General features: G+C 46.8%; 1 protein-coding gene across 2 annotated transcripts in view; it reads right to left on the minus strand.

Annotated features, from left to right (window-relative positions):
• ANK3 (ankyrin 3) overlaps positions 1-24,518 on the minus strand; it is a 182,533-nt gene that overhangs the window by 72,836 nt on the left and 85,179 nt on the right. Inside the window, exons 14-23 of one of the 2 annotated variants that reach the window (XM_063307756.1) lie at positions 23,810-24,007; positions 21,054-21,152; positions 19,926-20,024; positions 14,722-14,919; positions 13,333-13,431; positions 5,511-5,609; positions 5,291-5,389; positions 4,479-4,574; positions 1,550-1,622; positions 1,323-1,385 (exon numbers count right to left, since the gene is read on the minus strand). In XM_063307756.1, the coding sequence (XP_063163826.1) occupies positions 1,323-1,385; positions 1,550-1,622; positions 4,479-4,574; positions 5,291-5,389; positions 5,511-5,609; positions 13,333-13,431; positions 14,722-14,919; positions 19,926-20,024; positions 21,054-21,152; positions 23,810-24,007 (1,123 nt within the window). Of the gene's footprint in view, positions 1-1,322; positions 1,386-1,549; positions 1,623-4,478; positions 4,575-5,290; positions 5,390-5,510; positions 5,610-13,332; positions 13,432-14,721; positions 14,920-19,925; positions 20,025-21,053; positions 21,153-23,809; positions 24,008-24,518 lie in introns of those variants that run through there. The other variant, XM_063307757.1, reaches the window with a different exon arrangement.

The following is a 24,518-nucleotide window of genomic DNA, read 5'->3' on the forward strand; positions in this document are numbered from 1 at the left end:
TCTACAACAGTGCTTAAATTCACGTCTCTCACATTTATCAGTCTTTTTAATGCAATCATGTAGAAACTCTTAATTTTACAAAAAGCAGCAGTAGCATAAGAGAATACCGCAAGAAGATTAATGGCAATTTGATTAAAAGTGTGAAGAAAGGAACCTGAACAAAATCAGAACGTTACCCTGAGTAACTGCAGTCATTAAGGAAAGAAAGAGGTGCACCAGGGCACTCTTGTAGCTAAAGAGAATTGACAAGGAAGGTTAGCGACAGAGCAGTTAGCTGCATATACCTAAGTATGTACGACTAGCACTCTCCACCAAAGAAAACACAGTGTCACCCCAGTTGTTTTGGGGTTTTAGCCAGCACAGTAAGAACAGTCAACTGCTTGGAATAAATTGCTCCACTCCATTGGCAGAACATCTCCTTTGCCTGCAAAATTTCAGCTGATGCCCTGGTAAGGAATCTTCCAATAGCAAAGGATGCATGGGATTCTCAGCCGGTCCAAGACAACGTGAGAGCGCCGGACCGGTTAAATTCCTGCCGAGTTAAGCAGTTCCTCCTTAACAGCATCGTCCATCCACACTAAAAGAAGCTGCAGGTGTTGAAAGGCAGCGAGAAGCCACCTCTGTTGTTCGCTATTGACAGGAGGAGGAATGGACCTGAACGTGGCTTTTCTCTTCATAATAACCCACCATCCCAGCAAGTACTAAGGTTCCCTATGTGCCTCTCTCAAATGTAAAGCCATTTTGAAACTGGGACCAGACGGTCTGAGGCACAACACTTTCCTCCTCTTATCAAGGGAGAAGATTGCCATTGTAGGAATCTTTTGAGATTGTGCAGAGGCGGTATTAGCAACCCAGTCTGAAGGCGCATCCCAGAACAGTCCAGTATGGCCAAAACCTCTCCACAGGGACAGCCATCCTGTTTATACAGGTGCGCTATTCCCGTGCGGAACTGTAGCTCTGAATTAAGCCTCTGCAAGGGAAGGCGCAAATGGGTCTGATGGGGCCACCTTATCTGTGGTACCCCTGTTGCTTGGAGGACGAACTGAGGACAATCGCGCTGTACGCCTGTGTGCCCAGAAGAGGCTCCTGCTTGCAAAGCTTCATCCCCGACAGACAGGGGAAGAGGGCGGGCCTAACAAAGGGCAAGGCAGGCTAAGATGCCTGGTGTAAGGGGAACAGGCGCACCAGCAACGTTGGGTGTGCACTGGAAGTACAAACTGTAGCGTACATGCAGCTTTGATATTTGGCTTGTTAGGAGAAAAAATGGAGAATCTGCAGGGCAGAGCCCGCTGCAACCCAGAGAAAAAGGACGTCGGAAATACCTTCTTCAGCGTCTGAAATATATTCGCCTTCACTGAGAATTTCAGGGGCATTCGCTTTACATGCTGCACAATTTAAGTGAACAAAATGTTAGGTTAATTTTAAAAATCCAGAAAAACAAATCACACTGCAATTTTAACAGAAAGCCCCATGAAAAAGGGTCTCCTTAATGACAAGTATCACTGATGTACACTTATGCACAACCAACACTATCTTCTCTTCTACATACCTTCATCATCAGACATGTCCAAAACTTCATTCATTGTTTCCGGGACATTCATTTTATGTTTTTCTGTGACAGTCTGTTAAAAAGAAGGAAGACGCATCACTTCAGTTTAAAATTATCAGTAAGGCTCTCCGGAAACTGCTGTAATAATAATCTACATTAAATAAAGTGAGTTTCCCCCCCTAATCACTGCAGTATTTCACATACATATTTTGTCAGTAACAACAATACCCAAAGTTATGTTTATGTCGCCCTCCAGAGAGGTCAGACTAAAGCCTCCATCATTCCCCACGCTGTCTGGACATGATGTGAGCCATTCTCCTACACATCTGGCTGTTACGTGACTGCTTCCATGCAAGTCCACAGTAGTTGTTTCCAATGCCTTCTCAAGATGTTTTTTCACACATGCACAGACACCGTCTACCCTGCAGCCCTGGGATTTCCTGGGAAGGAAGGTCTGGGCCAGACTGGAAAGATGGGCTCAAGTCCACCCGCAGCCACAGAAGCACCCTTGTGCCCTTGGGCCAGTCGGCTCCACCTAGCCCATGAGTTGCTGTTGGGGGAAAAAAAATTGGAGGATTGTTTTGTACTTCATCTTGAAGTGCATAACAATCCAAAAAAAAGAAAGAAAGAAAACACCCAAGGGTGGTACAGATCTAATAAACTAAACATAGTATAAACTAAAAATACAGATATCAAAAACAGGATACTGATCTGCAAATCAGTAACAGAAAAAATGTTGAATGAATGTCACACAACATTAGGAGAACACAACTTCCCCAACATAATATGGCTGCTCCTTGTTGTTTCAATGGTTTGGTTCACTGCTCTGTTCCACCTCTTACTCTTTACCTTGCTTAGAGAACCTGTGCTGTGCTTTTGATTAGTTTGTTCTTTTATTTTAAATGTGTCCCTCTTAAAACGGTTTGCCAGCTGCAAAGCAGTCTTGTAAACCTAAAATTATGTTAGGAACTTCTGAAATAAGTAAAAATAAAAGGGGTGTGTGTGTGCCCTGAGACGGGTCTACTGTGAACTTCCGTCAGCTTAATTTCCACCTGCCTTCAGCAGATGGTTTTCCATTAGGGCCTGAGCTATCAGCCTTGATGTATGCTGTTCAGACAGAGACAAAAGTCTCCATGGGAACTTCTGCAGCCAGCAGGGCACCAACTCCCCACTTCTTGTAACTGGGAATTGGGTGGGGAGTTAGGGTTAGGGGAGGTGTCAGTCTCTTGAGTTGGACTGTAGAAAATGTGGGAATAAGCTCTCCAGTAATTAAAATAGAGCAATCTAGAATGCAGATGCTGGACCAAACTCTTATTAATGTAATGTAGCACATGGGTTTTTCTGTAACAAAATTGTGATGGTTTAAAAAAAAAGCATTTCAGCTTCTCTGATCACCTCGTTTAAGATCCTAACCCCTTACTGCAGTTATGTATTGGAAGATGGCAGGACCTGGCTAATCTTGTCTGAAGTTAAGCAGGTTTGGGGCTGGCTATTGTGTGGATGGGAGACTCACAGAAAGTTCCATCTGGGACTGGGAAATTGACAAAACTTCCTGGAAGGAAGCAATAGCAAACCAGAAGGAAGCAATAGCAAACCAGTGCCATGTTGTGGGATGGGGGTGGGGGTGAAGCTGGGCCAGGAAGACCCAGGTTAAGCCACATTCAGCCATAGAAACTCATGTGTGATCTTGGGCCAATCACATTCCCTTCCACAGGGGTGTGCTGGGGAGTGTTACGTATACTACGGTCAGCTCCTCAAGGAAAGGAGGGATATACATCTAACAAATAGACATTGTTTTAAGGATACTGCATGGATGCCATCCCTGGGATTGTACCCCGTGCTTCATGGGATAAATCTGGAATTTACTGAAAGCACCCAACAGTGTAGAAGAGTTTCCCTACCCTGGGAAGTTTGCATCCATTTTAGCTTCTGCATTTAATTTTCTTACTAAAGTTTTGGGGCTATATAAGGAAATATAAAGAAAGCAAAGCGCCACTCCAGCAACCAACCTCAACTCCTTTCCATGGAGATCCAGGCCCCACCTAGTCAGTGCCAATTTTACACATCCTTCCCATGAAATCATAATGTTGGAGCGGTGATCGAGGGTGCTGGTTGGCAGCTGGGGCAACCAGGACAGGGAGGGGGGTGGCGGAGAATCTGTCAACTAGCCTCACCCACTGTTGGGTGTCAGAACCCAACCATCCGGCAGCATCATGGGAAGATGGAACCCAAACCCCTGCCGGCCATGCTCCATGCTCCTTCCCAAGAGGGAAACGGGAGCAGGTTCCCTCCTGCCCCTGGTCCCAGGTCGGAGTGGGCGCTGACCTGCCTCGTGGCACCTGAACGGGGCACAGCTCAGTTCTTCAGCTGCAGCTGCAAGCAGAGGCCCGAGAGAGGAGCCAGCTGGGGAGGGCTGGAGACGGGGAGGCCAGTGCCCGTCCTTATGAGCAGGAGAGTCCAAAGCTCCTATTTTGACTGGGAATAATTAGCCAATCTTTGGCAAGGGTCCCTCAGCTGTATGGACGTCAAAATCTCCAGCTGGCTTTCAGAGGCAGCTCTTTGGGTGTTCAAGAGCGCATCCAGGTCACATCTGGATCTCCTTTGTGCCCTAGGCCATGGCCTGTGCCAATCCACATTCACTTGACCCAAAAGCCATCCTGGGGCATGGGCTCAGCCACCGAGAGGGCAGCAGGCTCCTTAAGCCACAGCTGGGCAACTCATGGGGCACTTGAGGGCTCACTGGCACCTTCTGCTCTTCCTGCTGTCTTTTCAAGGGAAAAGCAGGACTGTCACGGACACCGGCTGCCCCAGGCCACTCTGAGGACCAGCCGCCCAGCCCTGTCTGCGCATGGAGCCCAGCGTATCTCTGTTCTGTTGGTTTCGTGGGAGAAGGCATGGCAGCTTCCTGCCGAGGGGCAGCCATACTTACAATCGTCGTCATCGTCTCTTCCGTCACTATTTTCAGCGTGTCGACGACAGAAATGTAGCCAAGCCGTTTGGCGATGGCCAGGGCGGTGTTCCCATTCTAGAGAAGGAAAAGCTTCCTGAGAAGAGGGACTCTAGCAGGTTCCCCAGCCGAAGAGACAGCGAGAGCTCCAGTGTGCTCCCATTCAGACATGCTCGGCTGCCGCCTACTGTGGGGGAAGCGCATGGGGCTGTTTCCACGGGAAACCGATGGAAACGCAATGTCTGGCTTGCGCTTGGCCAGAACAACCAGCCCCTGCTCAGATCTAGCTGAAGGGCAAGCAGAGATGGCTGGGGGTTTCAGCCCTCAACTCTGCAGCCACTCTTCTGGATTCCAAAATAAGGAATGCTTTAAACGCAGCTCTTAACACGGTGTGGAATAGAGGAGTGCAGAAAACACCATTCTTTAGAGCTGCCCTTCAAGGCTGGCTGAGAATTCAGACAGCAGAAACATCTCAAAAGTCCCGAGAGGGGAACGACTGCTCTTGAGCGTATCTTTGAAAGCGATCTACAGCAGGAGGGAGGGAGGGAGGGCCCAAGCACAGCCTCCTCCCTGAGAATGAGGCGATGCTGGTACAATGCTGCCATGAAGGGCCCACGGTGACCCGCGGGCTCATACGCGGAGAGGGTAGTCGTGTCCTTCCGCGTTGATCTGTTCCCTCCACGGCTTTGATAACGCCAGAATTACCAGCCCGAGCGGGAGAGAGGTAGCCTTCAGCAGCAGAGGAGGTCTGCAGAAAGTGGGCCCCGAGACCTCTCCCTGGCCCTCCTGCTTACCACCGTGAGCTCGTTGGGGGATGCGCCATTCTGGAGCAGGACATTGATGATGTGGGTGTGCCCTTGCTGAGCTGCTTGGTGCAGGGGGGTGTAGCCGTTCTGAGGAGAAGAAAAGTGAAAGGGGGCTGTCGCAGGGGACCCTCCAGGACGCCCCCCCCACCCATCCCTGCAGAGGAAAGAAGGCAAGGGAGGAGGAGGGAGGGGTCGGAGAAGATCTCACCTTTGTTTTGGCATTCACTTTTGCAAACTGCTGCAGAAGGAAATTGACCATCTTTATGTTTCCATAGTGGCACCCAACGTGTAATGGGGTGTAGCCCATCTGAAATTAAATACACAGAAAAGAAAGTGCGGAGAAGAATGACAGGGTCATTAATGCAGCACTAAGAAGAATTAGCTGGATGGGTTGGGCTCCAAGTCCTCTCCTCCGCCCCCACCACAGCCCCAGAGAGCTCCAGTCCTGTTTTTAAACAGGCTTTCCCAGAAGGCATTAGGCCAGACAGCAGATGGACTGAGATTACCGAATCGCTATCCTTTTGCCACTGGGCATGGAGGAAAGGCAGCCACGCTCAATGCGCTTCCCTTTGTGCATTTAATCCATATCCCCAGTGTCTGGTTTTGTGGTGCTGGCTGGCAATTCCGAGAGTCGCGGTTGGGCCAGCTGCCTCAGGCCAGACGGACTGCTGTGCTTTGAACCAAGAGGTCTGGATCCAAGTCCCCTTGCAAGCGGGAAGCTGAACTGGAAGACTCCGGCCATCACAAGTCTCCTATCCCATGGGGCTATCACGTAGACTCACACCATTAATGGAACATTCTCTTGAGCCACTTGGGGGAAAGTACTAGGTGGACACACGGCATCTGAGGATCACGTGCTAGTCCAGCCCAGCAGGGTCCCACTCTTTGTGTGGCTCCTATCACAACGATCGCATCTCCTGACGGCGGTCCCAGTTCTAAGAGTATCCAAAGCAGCACCATTCCTGTGCAAGGGGAAGGGAGTGGTGGGGCTGAGGAAGCTCCAAGGATTGCATCACAAAAGCAACAAGGAAGAAAATCCAGAGGGCAAATTCTGTTCCATCAGGGATCCGAACCGTGGGCAAGGGGACGGTGGGACATGGTACCTTGGACAGGAACGTTCGGCCCTGCAGCGTTTTGTGCCGGCAGTCATGGCTACCTTGACTTATTGACTGGAACACACGGATCATTATGTCCTGGACAGTTACAGCTCTTGCAGATGTGGATCCCAGCCTCAGATGTGACTGAAATGTGTGGGTGAGATTACCAAGGTTGCAACCTCGTGCCCAGGTAGGTAAAGGTAAAGGTTTCCCTTGACGTAAAGTCCAGTCGTGTCCGACTCTAGGGGGCGGTGCTCATCTCCGTTTCAAAGCCTTGGAGCCGGCATTGTCCATAGGACACTTCCGGGTCATGTGGCCAGCATGACTCACGGAACGCCGTTACCTTCCCGCCGAAGCGGTACCAATTAATCTACTCACATTTGCATGTTTTCGAACTGCTTGGTGTGCAGAAGCTGGGACGAGCAACGGGAGCTCACCCCGCCGCGCGGTTTCGAACCGCCGACCTTCCGATCGACAGCTCAGCGGTTTAACTCGCAGCGCCACCGCGTGCCCAGGTAGCTGCCCATAAATGCCCCACTGCATTCCAAAGGCACCAGAGCAAACAGCATCAAGCATGGGTTTGCATGGAACATGTGGTCTGCCCCTAAAGTTATGGGACTAGATGCATGTTACAAGATGGGGGTAACTTAAAACTTCACTAGCAGCTCTTTCCAAGGCTTCCCCAGGAGAGGTTGACCACCAGAGTTTAGGGCTGGGGCTAGACAGAGCCCCCTATCAAACTCTCACCTGACTTCAAAGCCCTTCCACCGAAGAGAAGACAAGATACTTTGGGCCCTCCTGCCTAAACTCTAGAAACGCGGGACATAACTGTCCTTGTGCCAGTCACTAAGCAGGGCAGCAGCTGTGCAGCAGGGGGGCCTTGTGCAGGGGTAAGTGGCAATGAAAATTCCCTTATCAAACTAAGGAAGCTGTGTCTCTAGATCTAAGTATTAGGGGAAAGGCTCCGGGGGAAAACAGAGGCCATTCGGACTTCCCAGAATGGGGCCAATTTAGCATATGCTTTAGGGGTCGCTGGGCAGCCACACCCAAAATGAAGAGTGGGCCAAAGGGTATCACAGCTGAGTGGCTGCTCTGCAACCAACCCTAAGGAATTGCAGTGCGTGGGGAATAACCTGCAAGAAACTTTTATTTATTTATTTTTCAGATCTCTATTACTGCCCATCTCCCCCCAAAGAGAGACTTTAATTAAGCAATAATGAGACCAGATGAGCACCAGTGCAGGGGGTCCTGGAAAAAGAAGCACCCCATGCTTACTTTGCACTGGCCCAACCTCACCCCTGCATTTTCTGGGTGCTTCCCCAGAGCCCAAGCACAAGACCCGCACTTGCTTTGTGCTGAATTTCAGCTCATTGGCAAAAGAGAGATGCAGCTGTGAGATTAAGGCTGATGGGGGCCAAACTCTATTCCCTCTCCTTTTCTTCAGCACACACACTCCTACTCTGTAGCTGCGTGCCAGGGAGTTTGCAAGCAAAAATCTGCTTCCAGACAGCAACCACCTGGGTCAGATTTGGCCCTCACCACAGGGTAGGTGTGTCTGTTACAAGCAATAATCAGGCTAGTGAGAGATAAGCGCCCTCAAAGGAGAGGAGAAGTAGGTCAAGGAGCAAAATGCACGTGCAGTGGGAGGCATGGAAGAAGGAAGTGCTGGGAAGCCAGACACTGAACCATCTTGCGGTTCCTCCTGCAAGATGCAAAAGGTATGCTGCTGACTAAGGCAATTGAACCCCTGAAGCCCAGTTCTTGGAGAGGAACGCTTTGGAGGGGATGGAGGTCCACGACTGGGAAAGTGGCTGTGGCAATAGAGCTAAACATTCCTCTTCCCTGCCCCTCCTTTGATCAAGCCTTCAGCCCAACACAACTGCATTTCAGCAAGGAGACTGTTTATATTTTCGGGCTGCTGATCATCTGTTCCGCAGGCTGCTAATCAGCAAGGACTCTTCTGGGCTAGCCAGAGTCTGTGGTGCAAAGGGCCAACAGGGAGACAAGGCAAACTGGAACACTCTCTTCCTTGAACTGCCTACCGAACTGCTTGCTCAGGCTTCAATAACAAGCAACAACGTTCTCAGAGCAGCCTTTCCAACCTCCTGCCTCTCCCCAGATGTGCTGGACTACAACACATCTGGTGTTCCAATACTAAATGCAGAAAAGCTATTCTATGCTTTTCTTTCTCCTCAAGTAGGTCGATCATTGACTGTGGCTTGGGAGAGGTGTTTGGGTGTCTTCAGACCTTGAAGGATTAGCACAGATTACCCTTAAAAGTCATGAGCTCCTAATGCCTTATCAGCTGCATCAAGGTAACATTATCTCTTCTTTCTAGAGACAGATGCTTATTTAGCAGGACTGAGCTGGGAATGCATGAAGGGGACAGTTCACAAAAGAGTCAAGGTAATGTGATATTTTCTGATGTACAATTGCACCACATAAACTGTAAAAGCCCGCTAGCCTGTTTTCACACTCCCACAACCCCTCTTGAGACACAAGTACTTATTTATTAGATGTAAATTAGTAGGGTGCTACTTGCTCCCTTACATACTTCACAGCAAAACATAGCATTTATATCCACATCTTTACCGTGGTAGCTACTGTTTTGTTTTTAAAATGCAGTGATATTCATAAGACACAACCAAAGACCTGACGAGATCCTGCCAGCTGGCAGATTTTGCTTTATGGAGCCAAGCAAGGATGAAAAACCAACTGGGATTTCCTTCCCACACCCCTGCCCAGCTTCTCTGGACGGACAAGGTAGGATACTCCACAGAGAACTCAGCGGGAGGTCAGCAAGCATCAGCTGTTATGTACGAAGCACGGTTGCCCAACCTGACCTGCTCCCAGCTCTTGGAACATGACCCCTGTTTGAGAATCAGCCCAATATTCATTGGAGAAGGTATTGCCCGACAATCCAGAAGATTTAAACAAAACATGGCTTGTAGTCCCCCGAGAAGCACTGGAACCTGTTCCCTCTTTTCTAGTTTAACAACATGTAGCCTTTTAGAACCTTGCACAGAAAAACTGGGGAGCATTAAAAGCACATAAAACAGAGCCAACTGCCCTGTTCTGATAATACTATTTCAGCTTGATTAGTCAAAATGTGAATATTTTTGTCATAAACTTAGCCTCTCCACTCTTTCCTTTGAGTGACTGGTTGGTGGGGCATATAAGCCCCAGTGGAAACAGTAAAACGAATTAATCTTCCATTCATTGTAATTTCCTTCCTTTCATTGGAACAAGGAAACATAATAAATGAGATTATACTGTGGTATGGAACGGTCTTCATATGCTAATTACTGTAGTTTCCCAGTTCAGACTTTAGAGGAAGCTCCACATCGTTCAGTGAAGGTTTCCTGGGTTATCCGTTCGCTTCCATCATCAGCTGGGGAAGGAATAGACTGGTGGTCATTCGCTCAAACACTGGCTTGTTCCACATCAGCCCTGCTTCTAATAAATGAAGATATCCAGGAAAGGCTGTTACAGAGAATTCAAATATTTTGTTGATGGAGACCAACAGAAACACAGAGTCTTGTTCCAGTGAAGCGTTTCTACCTCTCTGCCCAAGTTAGCTTTCGTCAATCAAAGTTGTTGTCTTTACTACCACAAATTCAGTAAACAACCAGTAGTGCCAGTTATTCCCCAAAACTGCACCTCTCCTCCCCCCAAGGATCAGCAGCAAGATGCACTTTCAGACTTCGGGAACCCACATCTTTGGCGCCGTGGCTAGTTCTATCGTGCAATCACTGCTCTCAAGTTTAGGGTGGTCATTCCCAGATCATGTGCCAGGATAGAGCCATGCCTAAGGCAATTTTGGGCTACGTTTCCTGAACTGCAATTTCTAGGACAAAAACAGCCACAGCTCAGCTTTATTCTGCACGAGACACCATTCTCCACCACAAGATCCATCCTGTCTAGTTCTGGGCACTTTTTAAGGTGGACAAACTGGAACACGTGCATGGTGGGAAGCTGAAGAACAACGGTCCTCTAGTGAATAAAAAAGGGGGAATTCTAGTGTTTTAGGCCTGAGAAATAAAAACCGACGGGGAATATCCGCCTTCAAATACGCCATACAGAAGGTGAAGATTCCTTCTTCGTGCTTCCTAGAGCATGGCTTGATGCAACAGGCTGAAGCTACAGGATAGAAGGACAGGTTCCGGGGGGGTGTGAGGCAGAATACGGCTGCTAAAGGGGAGTAATAAATTAGGTGTTGGGACAGGCGGAAGTCCATCTTCAGCTGTGGAATCTCAGCAGGTGACTTGGGGCCACTCCCTGTCTCTCAGCCCAACCTCCCTCACAGGATAATTGGAAGAGGGAGCGAAGAAGGAAAGGAGGGGGCTAAAACTAAGGAAAATCGAAATTCTGATGCTAAGAGCAGCTGGACCATGGAAGTGACTGCTGAGTCAATCCACCCCTGGAGGCCACTGAGCAGAGGCTCCATGGGCAGGTCTTGTGAAGCCAGGAGCCCACCCTTGCCTGCATTACCTACACAAATCAGCCTACCTTGAGGCTCTCCATCCCTCCCAAGGGCCCGTGCTGTGTCCCAGCAAGAACTGGCACTGGTGGTGCAACTATTTCTTGAACAAGGTGCCTCATCTGTCAGCCCTATCCTGAGGGAACTTTTCTCTAACTTTTCCCCGACCCTAGACCTTCAACATTTGGATGGTGAGGATGGGAGCTATAGAAAGAAAGATTATCTGGGTAACATGACTTCCCTCCTTCTCTCTCAATCTCTTCCCCCACACCACTGCCCCCCAGCAGACAATTTGTTTAGAGTAGAGTAGCATATCTTCATTCTGAGGACACATGGGCAGGGATGCACCAGAATACATTGCCTCAGTTCCCACAACACACTTGGCTTGGTTACTGAGTTCTCCAGTTGGTGGGTTCACACAATATAATGAATTACAAGCTAACCAAACAGGTTGGATTTACCACACAAAAGCCTAATCAAGTTTAATGCTAAACAAACTTAGCATGCCCTGCAAATAAACCACTAGTAAATATGTTGTGCGAACACAGCCCTTGAGCACAGCTCTATTTAACTGTACATAATTTCTGGCAAAGGAAAGTGTAATTTCTGCATTGGTTGTGGAGAGGGCAAATTATATGTGACGCCATCTAGTGATTGCAGTTAACTGTGACATTAATGGCTTTTTACATGTAAATACCAGGTACGGAGGCCCAATTTTGATAGCACCCTTTCATTTTCTTCTTCTAGATGCTGTGATTCTGATCTGGACTGAGACCCAACTTCTGCTCCTTGCGCTGGACTATCAGCTCCCCTCAGCAAATTTTGACTGCTAGTTCCCTTTGAATTATTGGCAAATAATTCAAAGAAGGCAATGAAAATGGCACTACATATCGCAGCAGCCTCCCTATTTTTGAGATGGTATTTCAAGCCCAAACAACTTGAGATACGATATCTCATGTCCTTCAGGGCTGACCTTTAGAACTACGTTTGCTTTACAGGTAAACTAGCTAACAAGGTGCCATCTGGGCATCTAAGTAGATTGCCAGTGCTTCTGGGTGTCAGTAAATGTTTTAAAGATTGGTTTACTGGAGACACCAAATGGGGTGGAAAGGGAAGTAGAATGATAAACCCCCGTCTAAAAGCACCACCACCTCCCTCTCTTCCTCCTCAAGAGAATGGAAGGGCTGACTGGAAACAGATCCAGTCCCAAAACTGATTTCCTTCTTTATTTGGGCCTAAATGTGATAGTTAACTTGTGTGTGTGTGTGTGTGTGTGTGTGTGTGTGAGAGAGAGAGAGAGAGAGAGAGAGAGAGAGAGATCCCTCTCTCTCTCTCTCTGTTTTCCCCTGCATGGATTTTGCTGCTACGGACCAATAGCTGTGCCGCTGAGCTTTATGACTCAGTAATCAGCTTCCTGACCTTTGATAAGAGGACAAGGGCAGGTAATTATTACTGTGGCAGGCTTTTTTCCACTGCCAAAGTGGAAAGTCTGACCACTCTTTCATTACAGTGTCCAGCTCGGCTGGGCTGTCTGTTATTATGTCCGCAGCAGATCCTCAGTCCTCCTCTGAGTGGCCGGGCAGTGAGACCACACAGGTTGTATTCACCCAGGTGATCCAGTCTGGTCTGCTACCCAGAACAAGTCTGGTTTTTGTTTTGTTTTTAATTACAGAGAGAATGAAGACAAGCATCGTTCTCTTCTTCCTTTCACATGATCAAAAGGAAGAGACTTTGTCCAAGGTTATATTCTTACAAGATCCATTCCTCCCAATCTGAGAAGTCCCCCAGCCTGACTTTTGCATCAACATTTTGGGCCAGAAGTCAACAAGCTTCTTGAAGAAGAACAGGCAGAGACCTGCTGCTGCCATTCACTGCACAACCTGTTCAAGCAACTCCTTCCACCATATGTTGGGAGAGGCCAGCAAACACCCCCCATATGTTTAGGACTCCACTTCCTAGATGCCTCAGCCAGCCTGGGGAGTGACTAGAGGTTATGGAAGTTGCAGCCCAAACCTTCTGTGACTAAGCCTTTTGCTCCAAGCCACCAACGATGTTATACGCCTCACAGCTCAACATCGGAATCAGTTCCAAAGAAAAACAGGACATCTGGGATTGAGGGAGGTAGAGCATACCTGGGCTTTTGAGGCAGGCCTTACGGTTAAAATGAGAAGGACTGTCCATCCACAGACCGGATAACGTGTTGACGAGGTCAGTCAAAAAAAAAAGGCCCAGGAAGTGCCCAGAAAGAGGCCCACAGGCAGCTCTCTAGGCACCAGAGGAGATCTGATGAGATCCATCCAGGATCCCTCTGTGTTGTTACATTTATTTGGGAAAAGGCGACTTTGGCCCAAGAAAAGATTCCCAAGCTGGACAGGGAGGGATGGACCTGGTTTTACCTGGGTGAATTTGCCTCTCTTAGGACTATTTCAATACAAGCTTCCAACAGACCCTACCTTGGTGTGTGCATCGACCACAGCTCCTTGGTTGACAAGAACTTCTGCCACGTTGACTCTGTCCTCCTGTGCCGCCAAGTGCAGTGGAGTCAGGCCACTCTGCAAATCACAGGCAGCAAATTAGTTTCTTGCAGGCAGGATCCACTCGGAAGCATCGGGGCCAGGGTCTAACGCCCAGCAAGGCTTGCGCTCCCCTCCCGAGCTTAACAAGAGGTCAGCAGAAAAGGCCCCTGTGGCTCTCAACGCACATTTCACCTATGCCCAATTACACAACAGACTAAAAAAGGAACAGGTGGTGCAGGAGCAAGTCAGCCACCATGTCTTACAAAGCGAGTGCTATTTTTTTGTGTCATGGTAAAATACAGCATATGGAATTATCTTGCTGGTGCAGCACAAGCACTCCTCAAGGTGTGTATTTGTTCTGATCATTAATTTGGCATGTAGAAAGCTGGTCAAAAAGGTGCTGCGAGGCTCCTTGCAATGCTGCATTTTGTACAGCACCCGATCTCTCCTACCATGGAAGAAGAGTGTCCATAAGATCTCAAGCGTGCCCAAAGCAGCAACTGCCTTTTTGCAGAATGATGCCACAGGCCCAGCCTACACCTGACCTGAACGACATTTCGTCAACAACAGTTGGTTTTGCTCCATCACACTTGGTCTTCTACAAGCTGTGGAGCAGAACAGATGTTCCTGCTGTCAGATAGCGTGGCCCAGGGCTACACCACATGGCTTCTTTGGCCGTCGTCTTTTGGGGCCAGCCGCTTGATGTCCAAGGCAACAGATTGCAAGGGGAATTCTCCCACTTTACCTTGTGAATATTTTGCATTAATTCGGGGCAGATTATCTGGATAATTTGGATCTAGTCATCTCCATGCGATGGCCTGTGGCTGCATAATAAACTTGCAATAGATGTAACAGAACTACAGGAGTTAATTACAAGATCCCTGCAATTCAATCCTATGACTCAGAAGCACGATCATTTGAGACCAGGACACAGAAATAGAGAGAGATGTAAGAGAAGTGAACTATAAGCATTATGCCTCCCTTCCCCCCTGTGTGTGTATGTGTATGTGTATGTATGGCTATAAAGAACTAAGAGCATTTGATAGCATCTAGGTAAACCTTTTTTTATCCCTTGCATAGTTCAACATTCAGGATTCACATGACTGTCATACTGCCAGGCAGGACTATAGTTATCCTGGATCACAAGTGTCTCTATCCTGCCAGCATTCATGCTGTTAAATCTGGCTTGCAAGCTATCACACATCATCGTACATAGCAGAGATGCAAAACTCATGGTCATGAAGAAATATCCTCTATGAACGATTCAGTTATTACGACCAATGGACTACAGCACAGCATAGACCAATGGATGGCAGGGAATCCCACCTTGTTGCTAAGATTCACATTGGCATTTCTGGTGAGAAGCAAGGACACCATGTCCATGTGACCCTCTTGGGAAGCCAGATGCACAGGAGCAATGCCTTGTCGAGTCACCGCATTGGCATCAGCACCATATTCCAGCAATGTGGTTGCTATATCCATCTGGTTCTTCTTGGCAGCGATGTGCAGCGGTGTGTAACCATTCTGTCAATGCAAATACGTTTGGTCATTGGCTCATTCATTAAAAAGGAGATGAGTTATTACCGGCATCTGCTGATGAGGATTTCTAAACCTTTAACTACGTACCACATCTCACATAGTATACGGGAAAAGGTTTCTTTTTCAAGGAAATCATGCAACCTCCTCACCCCCACCCCCACCCCCCAAGTAATATTTATTTTCTGGCCTGGGAATACTTTGCTTGCTGATTTCCAAGATTGCTTGAAAATGTCTTTGTTGATTTTCCTTATATTTTCAATCAGCTCAAAAACAAAAAAAATCAGTAAGAAAAGAAGGCTCAGTTTCAATTAGGAAATATTATTCTGCTTGCCCAACCTTATTCCTCCATTCCTCCCCTTGCAAGAAAAATGCTCTGAAGATTGGAAGCAATTCCATTAAAATAAGAAGGCAGCAAGGATGACTGTGGGAACTCAGATGGCAACTTGGGTGTGGGCCAGGCGATGTGGAGAGCACCTGTGATGTTAGAACATGTTCAGGCGGAACCCCTGACAGGGCGATGGTGACATCACAAGGCAGTGTCCAGTGTCACCCTGGAACCGTTCCCTTCCCCCTCTTCCACCAGGCTCAGCTGTGGAACTAAGGTAGGTGTTTCCTGAATTCTACCCTGGAGGTCACAGTCTGTCAACGGACAGGCAGATGTGAACGTTGCCTCATCTCTGCAGAACTAAGAGTTTGGGGAAAGCTTAACCATCCTACTGGGGACTTGGAAAGGAGGATTTGAAAAGAGGGGAGAGGGCTAGGGAGGTGGTCTGGAAGGGAAAAAAAAGAGAGGAGTACTTGGGGGAGGGGAATACAAAACTTTAAAAAAGTACACAGAAGAATAATTTTAAAAAGCACATCAGTAGGAAGGTGGAAATATGCCCCTCCCGCCGGTGGACTTCCCCCGGCCCTGGGTCTCCTCTTCTCAAGAGAGAATACAACAAAAGTCAAGCGAAAGTCCATAATTTTGTTTTTTGTTTGCGTGGGCAGCTATACTAAAAATAAATAAATCAGTCAGTCAGTCACATCCTGTCTCTCAGTTGTAGAGATGCATGAGCTGGCTAGAAAACAGTAACAGGGTGAAACTTTAACACCTAAACTGTGACAGTCTCTGCTCGGAATCTCCTTCTGGATGACTTTCTGCTTCTAGGACCTGGTTGTGGAAGAAAGATAAATTAAGAAGCTGGGATGCTGGTGCTGTAGAGTCTAGGCATGAATAACAGGGGAAGTTCTCAAGGAAAGATGCAAATGGCATTTTAAAACCACAGAACGGTCTAGCGTCCTTTTTGCAAAAGCTTATTTTGGCTTAAAGTTGTGGCTGTTGGTTATACTGAGTGGTGCATATTGGACAGATGCTTGTTTGAGCTGCATTTTGCATACTGTTCCCACAGAGCAGTTAAAAAGAAAACATTAGAGAGGGGGGAAATGACAGCCCTCCCTCCCTCCAGCCAATGAAGACAACGCATCTGGAGCAGGAGCGATGGCTGCGCTCCCTTTCCAGAGAAAATCTCTAACGATCCTCTGCCGAGGTGGCCATCATCACATCTCTTCACTGACCGCTGGACAGTCAGGAAGGCTATTCTGTCGCTGAAGTCAGCTCAGCTCAGTTTTGTGACCTTCAGGAAGCCTTTGGCAAAAATGGTGAGTTGGCAGCTGCTGGGCCACTTGATCAAAGGCGAGGGAATTGAGGGAGCCGACCCGGTCCATCATTTTGTCATCGGGGCTTTAGTGCAACGTCGGCTCAGGGCTAAAAGGAAAGTGCCTGCTCCTCTGAAAAGAGGTTGCTTTCAGCGTCAAACTAAGATGACACCCTGACTCCATCGAGATGTGCTATTTCTTATTCCTGCACCCCGTGCTAAAGTCCGGGAACTTGGGCCCACTTTATCTCTTGGGGCACAGAGATATTTGCATGAATAGGCGCCTACTTGCAATCCTGACGCTTCCCACTTTTTGCATGGCTCTGCCTTTCCTCTCCAATGTGTAATGAGTGGCCCCTTTCTGTTACCCTTTTCATCCCAACTCACAGAAAAGGACCAGACATCTAAGCATTTAACCATCCAGGGGGAGGCAATCCTCAGGAAGCCCCTTTGTGCAAGCCCCTTTTGTCCTCTGAACAACTCTTAAAACAGACCTTTGAAACGAGAAAGCTCTGCTCTCTAAGATGAGGAATATATAGGGAGCTCAACTCGATGGCATCTGACTGTATTTTAAGCCTGCCTTCCTTTAAACCTGATGGACCAAGTAATACAACTTGCTGACTGTTTTGTCTTACAATTTAATGACCATACAGGTAGTCCCCAACTTACGACCATTTGAAGTTACAATGGTGCTGAAAAAAGTGATTTACGGCCGGTCCTTGCACTTATGACTGTCACAGTGTCTCCCCAGTCACGTGATTAAAATTTGGGCGCTTGGCAACTGGCATGTATTTATGGTGGTTGCAGCATCCTGGGGTCACATGATCGTCATTTGCAACCTTTCCAGACAGCTTCTGACAAGCAAAGTCAATGGGAGAAGGCAGATTTGCTTGACTACATGATTCACTTAATGACCTCTGCAAAAAAGGTCATAAAATTGGTGGACTCACTTAGCAACTGCCTCACTTAGCAATGGAAGTTCTGGTCTTGATTGTGGTCATAAGTCGAGGACTACCTGTATTTATAAAAGAACTTCCCATAGCAGTTTGGAATCGGGGAGAGAAACCTGGGGATGGTGGATTACTTGATAAAGATGCCCACAAATTTGCTTTGGGCATAAACCCCCTTAGCAATGTGCCATAGGTTATCCCTTGATTTTCAGACCTAAAGTTTGATGGATGGGTTTCTCCCATCCCATCTTATCATAGCTCAGCTTAGCTAACATCTGCGTCTAACATTTTCCCCACGGGGTCACTCGGATTAGCGTCATTCAAGCTGGAGCCTACAGCCTTATAAAAGGATTTGAGTCCGGCACACTCACAGTCGACTGACTCACCACAAGCATCATTCCACGGGTCAGTTATGGGAATGGTGACCTCCACCCACCCTTTTAAATGGGCAACGTTCACCTTAGCAGTCCCCAAAGGGAGACGTAAGAACCATCAATCCCAGGTCTCCCAAACTCTCTTCATCGATTCAGTTACATTAAGACCGAAGGGTCTTTCTGAAGCACTTCTTCTCTAGACATCTCCTGTCTGAGCTGCCCAAGTGAGTCTACCACAGCCATTTTAGCAGGATTTTAAAGTATACAACGTTTTGTATTAACGGTTTCATTTATTCCAAGAGTTTTGCTGGATCGGATTAAGATCAAAAGCCCACATCTGCATCTCTATGAGTGAACACTAGTGAGTCTTTCTGGGGAAGCACATACAGGATTGCACTGATAAACAGAACATTAAATGTTGAGTTTGAATCTAATGGCCACATTCTGGAATCCACTGATCTCTGATTGTTCCCTCACGGACAGAAACCCATTCCTGCGTTTGCCGAGGTTCCATTGACATGCAACGTCTTGCTGGCATTTTCCGCTTTAGCCTTTTCAGTCTCTAATCAATCTACACACGGTCAAGTTGCCACACAGGTACTGATGAGAGTGATACACAATCATGCAAGGTCTTACCTTTCTTTTTCTGCTTAGCTCTCCTCTCCTTTGACATCAGGATTAACAGAAACAATGGCCAAAAAAAGCAGCCCATTCAAGTCACACATTTGCCCTCCTGCAGGAGGAAAACCAGGGTAGGCCCGAAGCCATGGGGCTCCACATTGCCTGCCCACTTCGTCTCTGCTCCTTTTTTGCACAGGAAGACTTGGGAGAGTCGATGCTACTATTCACGCAACACATCTCGCCAGTGCAGATCTAGCAAAAGTATTCCTACCAGATATAAACTTGTTCAACTTTTTTGGCTTAGTGCATTATACAAATCCAGTTCATCAGTGGTTCCATGCACTGTGGGAACCCAGGAAATGAATAAAGAGGCTAATATAATAAGCATGTTGTGTGAACTCAGCCAAAGTCCTTTAGGAACTGGCATCTCCCTGATGCTGTGTGCGAAAACCTTGAAGGAACTAAGGCACTTCCTGTTCTCCACCTTCATGGAGACCATCTTTACTACCGACACAGGAGGCCTCGGCATACTAATTTCTACAGCAAAGAGTCCTAAATGATCCAGGGCGGCGCTGCCGTTCTCTTGTGCCAATCATCCCTTAAGTTTGTCTGCCTACCTTATGACATGCATTCTTTCTTTCACTCCCTCTCTCTCTCCTACTGCCATTCCTGTAAACTGCAAAGATTAAACCTTGTAAGCTCTCCAATAACAGTGCCAGACTAATCACCTCCATCCAATCCATAGATGCCTGAGACCACCAATCATTGCAGCATAAATTCCCTGTATCTAAATCTCTGTAATGCTTTAAGAAAAAGGGAGAGAAACAGGAAGTTCCTTTGTTTTGGCCCTACAAGGCTTCACAGGTGCCAATCCCGACATGCCACCATGGCTCTGCAGTGCCCTCACATGGTAAGGCTACCAGGAACCATTTCCTGGACAGCCTTGTTTTGCCAAATTGGGAGATCATTTTGGATTTTGACCTGCTGCCGTGGGTTAACTGAGACACTACGGGCTTAATTTATGCTTTCCTAATTACGTTCTGTAACAACAGTACAAACACAGCTGAGAGGCTTTATAGGAGTCTCTGGGCTGAGCAGAACGTCACGGGCTCCCAATGTAAGTTCAGAAGAGACGTAATGGGGAAGCCCATCTCGTCTGTACCGGAAGGTCTCGGGTGGCACTTGGGCCTAATCTTCCCAAAGCATCGTCCCCTTGTCAAACCCTCCTCTGCCAATTCTGGGTCTTCCCCAGGGCGACCGACAGGGATGAAGGTCACTCCCCATCCAGCCACCAACCTCCCACCTCTGATTGTCCTCAAGAGTCCCTAGAGGAGGCCTGGCAGGGCACCAGGAGGAGGGGAAAGACGCAACGCGCAGCTGGACCTTCACCACGCTCAGCGCATCGGTACCTTTGCAGAGGCATGAGGGGAGGCTCCCTGGTCCAAAAGGAGAAGGGCCACTTTCTGGTTATCGTAATGGGCTGCGACATGCAGTGGAGTTAAACCACTCTAAAAACACATGCAGAACAAACAGGCATTGTTAGAAAACCATTTTACATAAACACTCGAAGACTTAGGTTAAACTAGGTTTAATGAGATTTACTGTGGCATTAACTCAGGTTTTGAAATGATAAAACAACAACACACAATACAACACAAAACAGCAACTTGTATATGAATGCTCTTCACACTTTTTAAGAGGTGGACTTTGCCTACCAAAATAACTATCATCCCTGATCTCTTACAGACTATGGATACAAGTATGGATTCATAGTTTATTTACACGTTTCTTAAGAGTCAAGATACCTGTCTTTTTTTAATATAATGGCACAGCCCTCCCTGGACTTTGAACCCTTTAACAGAGGGACTGGGAATGTTTCTTTCCATATTCTGCCCTATCAAATCTCCTAATATACATATTCAAACCAGCCCATCAAGAGAAAAGTAGTATTTTGGCTTCAAGCAAGCATTCCATCATGAAATTAAGGTGGCACCCATGTGCATATGCTGCCCAGGAAAGCTAAAACTGGTGATTTTTGTCTGATATAGATAGTTCTTATTTCATGTTAACATTGTTGGTGGTCCTCATTTTCTATGCGTAATTACATCATCAAAGATGTGTCTTTTAGTAGAAAGTGGGCAACCACAATCCGTATTGTAGAGGGTTAAGATGCAGGGCTCAGTTACAGTGGTGATGAGTGTCCCGTTGGGAGACTTGAAAGACCAGGTTAGGGATAGACTGTCAGGGGGAAAAAAATCTGTCGATGTGGTTACTAGGAGTTGAAAACGACTTGATGGCACATAATCAATCAATCACCAATCAAGATGTTGTGAAGTAGAACAATGTCCTCAAGGAATCAATATTTCTTTTTCAGGAGAAGCCAAGAGCTTTTGCAAGATTTCATAAGACCACACAGGAGTGCTGGAAAAGGAGAAATACTCCAGGGGGGACCTGGTGCTCTAACCAGTTGTGGGCCTTGGCTGAGGATGGAGTGATCCCAGCTTAGGTGGGCCGGGTTGAAGCAAGATCTGCCTTACCTTTCCAGCAGCATCTGGAGAAGCATTTTTCTGAAGTAGAAGGTTGGCAACTTCCATTTTGCCATATTTCGCTGCCACATGTAGAGGGGTAAATCCTTTCTGCAAGATAAACATTTTTATTAACAGTTTTATTTCAGGCAAAGGCCATTTTTGCAGGGCCTTGGCATAGCTGAAGAGGTGGTGCTTCTGGGTCAGAACAGAATAGAATGTGGCATCTCAGCAAAAGGTGGACTTCGAAGGGACCACAAGGATCCATCTTTCCACAATCTGCAAGGAAACTAATTAAATCACTGTGTTTTATTTTGAAGTAACTTTCTAATCCTTCAGGTCATAAAGAAACTTTGAAAGCATGGGGGTCATGTCTATGGGGATATGACAATGAAATTTCTAATGTTGGGACTTTAGTGTCCTCAACAGAACATCCCCATTGTTAGCATAAGAAATATAACTTATGTAGGATGGTAAAAAGGCAAAATAAAATGACCTCACTTTAATACCCACCAACTTAATTGTATTGGCAGATCAACAAATAGCATCCTTTTAATTTATTTATCTAATTAAATTATTCTATCTGGTGTCTATCCTGCTTTTTCTCCCTGAACACAAAGCAGCCGGTTTGTTCCACAACAGTGACCCTGAGAACTGGGCTGGACGGAGAGAAAAGGACTGGCCTGGGCGCTTCCATGGTTGAGGAAGACTTGAATCCTTCCTCATTAATTCACAGTGGCTCTCCAAACTGGCAGGATGTAGGAACACAAGCCATCATTTAGATCTGAAACTAATCTATCACTGAGGACAATCTAAACCCAAGGGATATTGGCAAAATTTCAGTTCTTGTCAGTTCAGAAACGAATTGACTTGTTTCCCACCACAAGTCTAATGCGTTCAGATTGAGACAGCTTAGTCAGTTTTTGTACTTCCTATACATTTTGATGACCCCTTTGACTCAAAAAATACCAAAATGCATTTCCAGAGGTGTACTTCAAGAGAAAATTAGTTGAGGAATTTAGAAGTGAATTTTCATGAAAATCCTTTAAAAGCCCAGGTCCAAAAGGTCTTATGGGTGATCATATCCAAAAGTAACCTGGATTGGAAATAGACTGATTGGTCCATCTCTCTTTTCACTGGAAACATAAACAAAAATAATATTCTGCAAACTTAAAATCAGCAATCATATTTCAATAATTGAAATTTCCCTCTTGAAGAAGAAAAATAACACAGCCTATGTAAAAAGGCACCAGTATGCTATTAACCAGTCAGCTTCTCCCGGAAAAAAAACAATCAAGGGCCGCTAGGATGATACCTGATCTGCAGAAACAGCATTAAACTACTTCTCGACATCAGCTCTCAAGGTTTCACACAAGGGTCTTTTCCAGGCCTACTTGAAGAGGCCAGGAAGGAAGCCAAACCCAGATCTTCAGGTCCCCTCTTTCTCTCTTGGTTCTCTTATTATCTCCTCGCTTCCAGAGATGATTCTTTGGGCTGGGGCACTTCAACCTCAGTCTGCTAGAGATCGCTGCCACCTTCTAAGGACCTAAAGATGCACTTCACACACATGAATTGCCTTCCTTAAATATTCATTAGTTGCTTTTTCCCCCTTTCCTTCTTTTATTTTCTCAACTGTGTACAGAGTTGGCCCAAGTGACTGTGCTATTTGATGCCTCCAGAGCCTATTCAAGCACAGAAGCCAACTGGAGTAGAATGAAGATGCTGGGTGGGGTCCTCCACTGCCACTGAAGGAAGGTCATTCAGAATGGCTGAAAAGCTGCTCCTGCTGCCCCTCCCAACCACCCTTGAGACCCTTGCATTACACAAGGGTCAGCCCTGATTCTGTGCCAAGGCTGGTCTGGCTCTGAATTAAAGGGATGATTCACAAGACACACTCTGGACAAGTTTCAGAATGAGAGAATACGATTTGGGCTGCACTATTTCAGACTGCCAAGGAAGTTTAGCACTGAACATTCCCCAGTACAAGTTCTCTGAATGTAGAAACACAGTGTAGGCACAACTCTCTCTCTAACATACTATGTTAGTATATGCAGAAAAAAGAGCAGAATTGTGCAGGCAATGATTTCTTCGTGACTCTCTATGGAAGCAGAAGTTGGACTCTGGAGGACAGAAAGAGTATTGATGCCTTTGAACTTTGGTGTCAGAGAAATACCATGGATAGCAAACAAGAGGATAATTGAACAAATTAATCCAGAGTACTCACTCAAGGCATAAAAGGCCAGGCTGAAATTATCATATTCTGGACTTATTATGTGAAGACCTAGCTCAAGTTTATAATTCTGGGAAAGGTAGAATGAAAGAGAAAAAGACAACCAACTGCAAGGTGGAAAGACTCCATTATGGCAGCAATGAATGCACCATTGGAAGACCTGAAGACCAGGCTGGGGACAGAAAATCCTGGAGATAATCGATCTATGTGGTTGCTATGAGTCAACACTGACTTGATGGGACATAATCAATCAATCCATCCATCAAATAGGAAACTGTTTCCACTGGAAAAATCACACATCCCCCATCTCCTAGAATTACATCTATCTATCTACTCATTCAGCATCCTGTGGAAAAGCTCCAGAGTCCTGAAACTGTCAGTTTGACCTTATTTGATACATTGTTGGTCCAGTGCAATGATTCTATTGGAATAAATGTTATTCCCAGAGACATCATGATGTCTACCTGGATAAAGAGTGGCCACAACACTTCCAAAAGACTTATCCAAGGCCCGCTTTCTGTATCTTAAGTTTTCTTGCCTTGGTAATGATACTTAGGGATGCCCCATGGTCCAAAAGGACGGATGCGACGTCCTCATGTCCTTCTCGGGCTGAAAGGTGCAGTGGTGTGTACCCTGAAGTTGTAGCAGCATTTGCTGATGCTCCTTGCTGTAACAGCTGTTGGACTATATCAGCTTTGCCCAGACGTGCAGAGATGTGCAGTGGCGTTTGGTCATCCTAGAAATGATGGAGAAACAGCAAAGAGGTTCAGACGAGCCCCCCGCCCCCGACGCCCTGGAGCATAAGAGGGAGAGAAGGGAAGACATGCAGAGAGTAGCAAGATCCTGTCATTATAGCCTGTCCCATCCAGATCCTAATCCAGTCTACCTTGAAGGGCTGACAGTAAGCATGTAATATCAACTCAATACATAACCATAAGTAGGACACTGAATACAGGTAGTCCTCGTTTAGCAACCACAATTGGGACCAGCAACTCAGTCGTTATACAAAGTGTTTGCTAAGGGAAACCATGACTGTGCTTATGATTTTACTTCAGCTTTCCTTTGCTTTACAGACCTGTGAAGGACATAAATGTGAGGACTGGTCATAAAGTCATGGTTGGGTCCAGGTGATCGTGAATTCATCCTTGAGGGAGGGGGTGTTTCCGGCTGCCTTTAACATCTACGTGAAACTGCTGGGCAAGATCATCCGTCTCCATGGGGTGAGGTATCATCAATATGCAGATGAT

This window comes from Candoia aspera, chromosome 6 (genome assembly GCF_035149785.1).
Source record: "Candoia aspera isolate rCanAsp1 chromosome 6, rCanAsp1.hap2, whole genome shotgun sequence".
NCBI lineage: Eukaryota > Metazoa > Chordata > Lepidosauria > Squamata > Boidae > Candoia > Candoia aspera.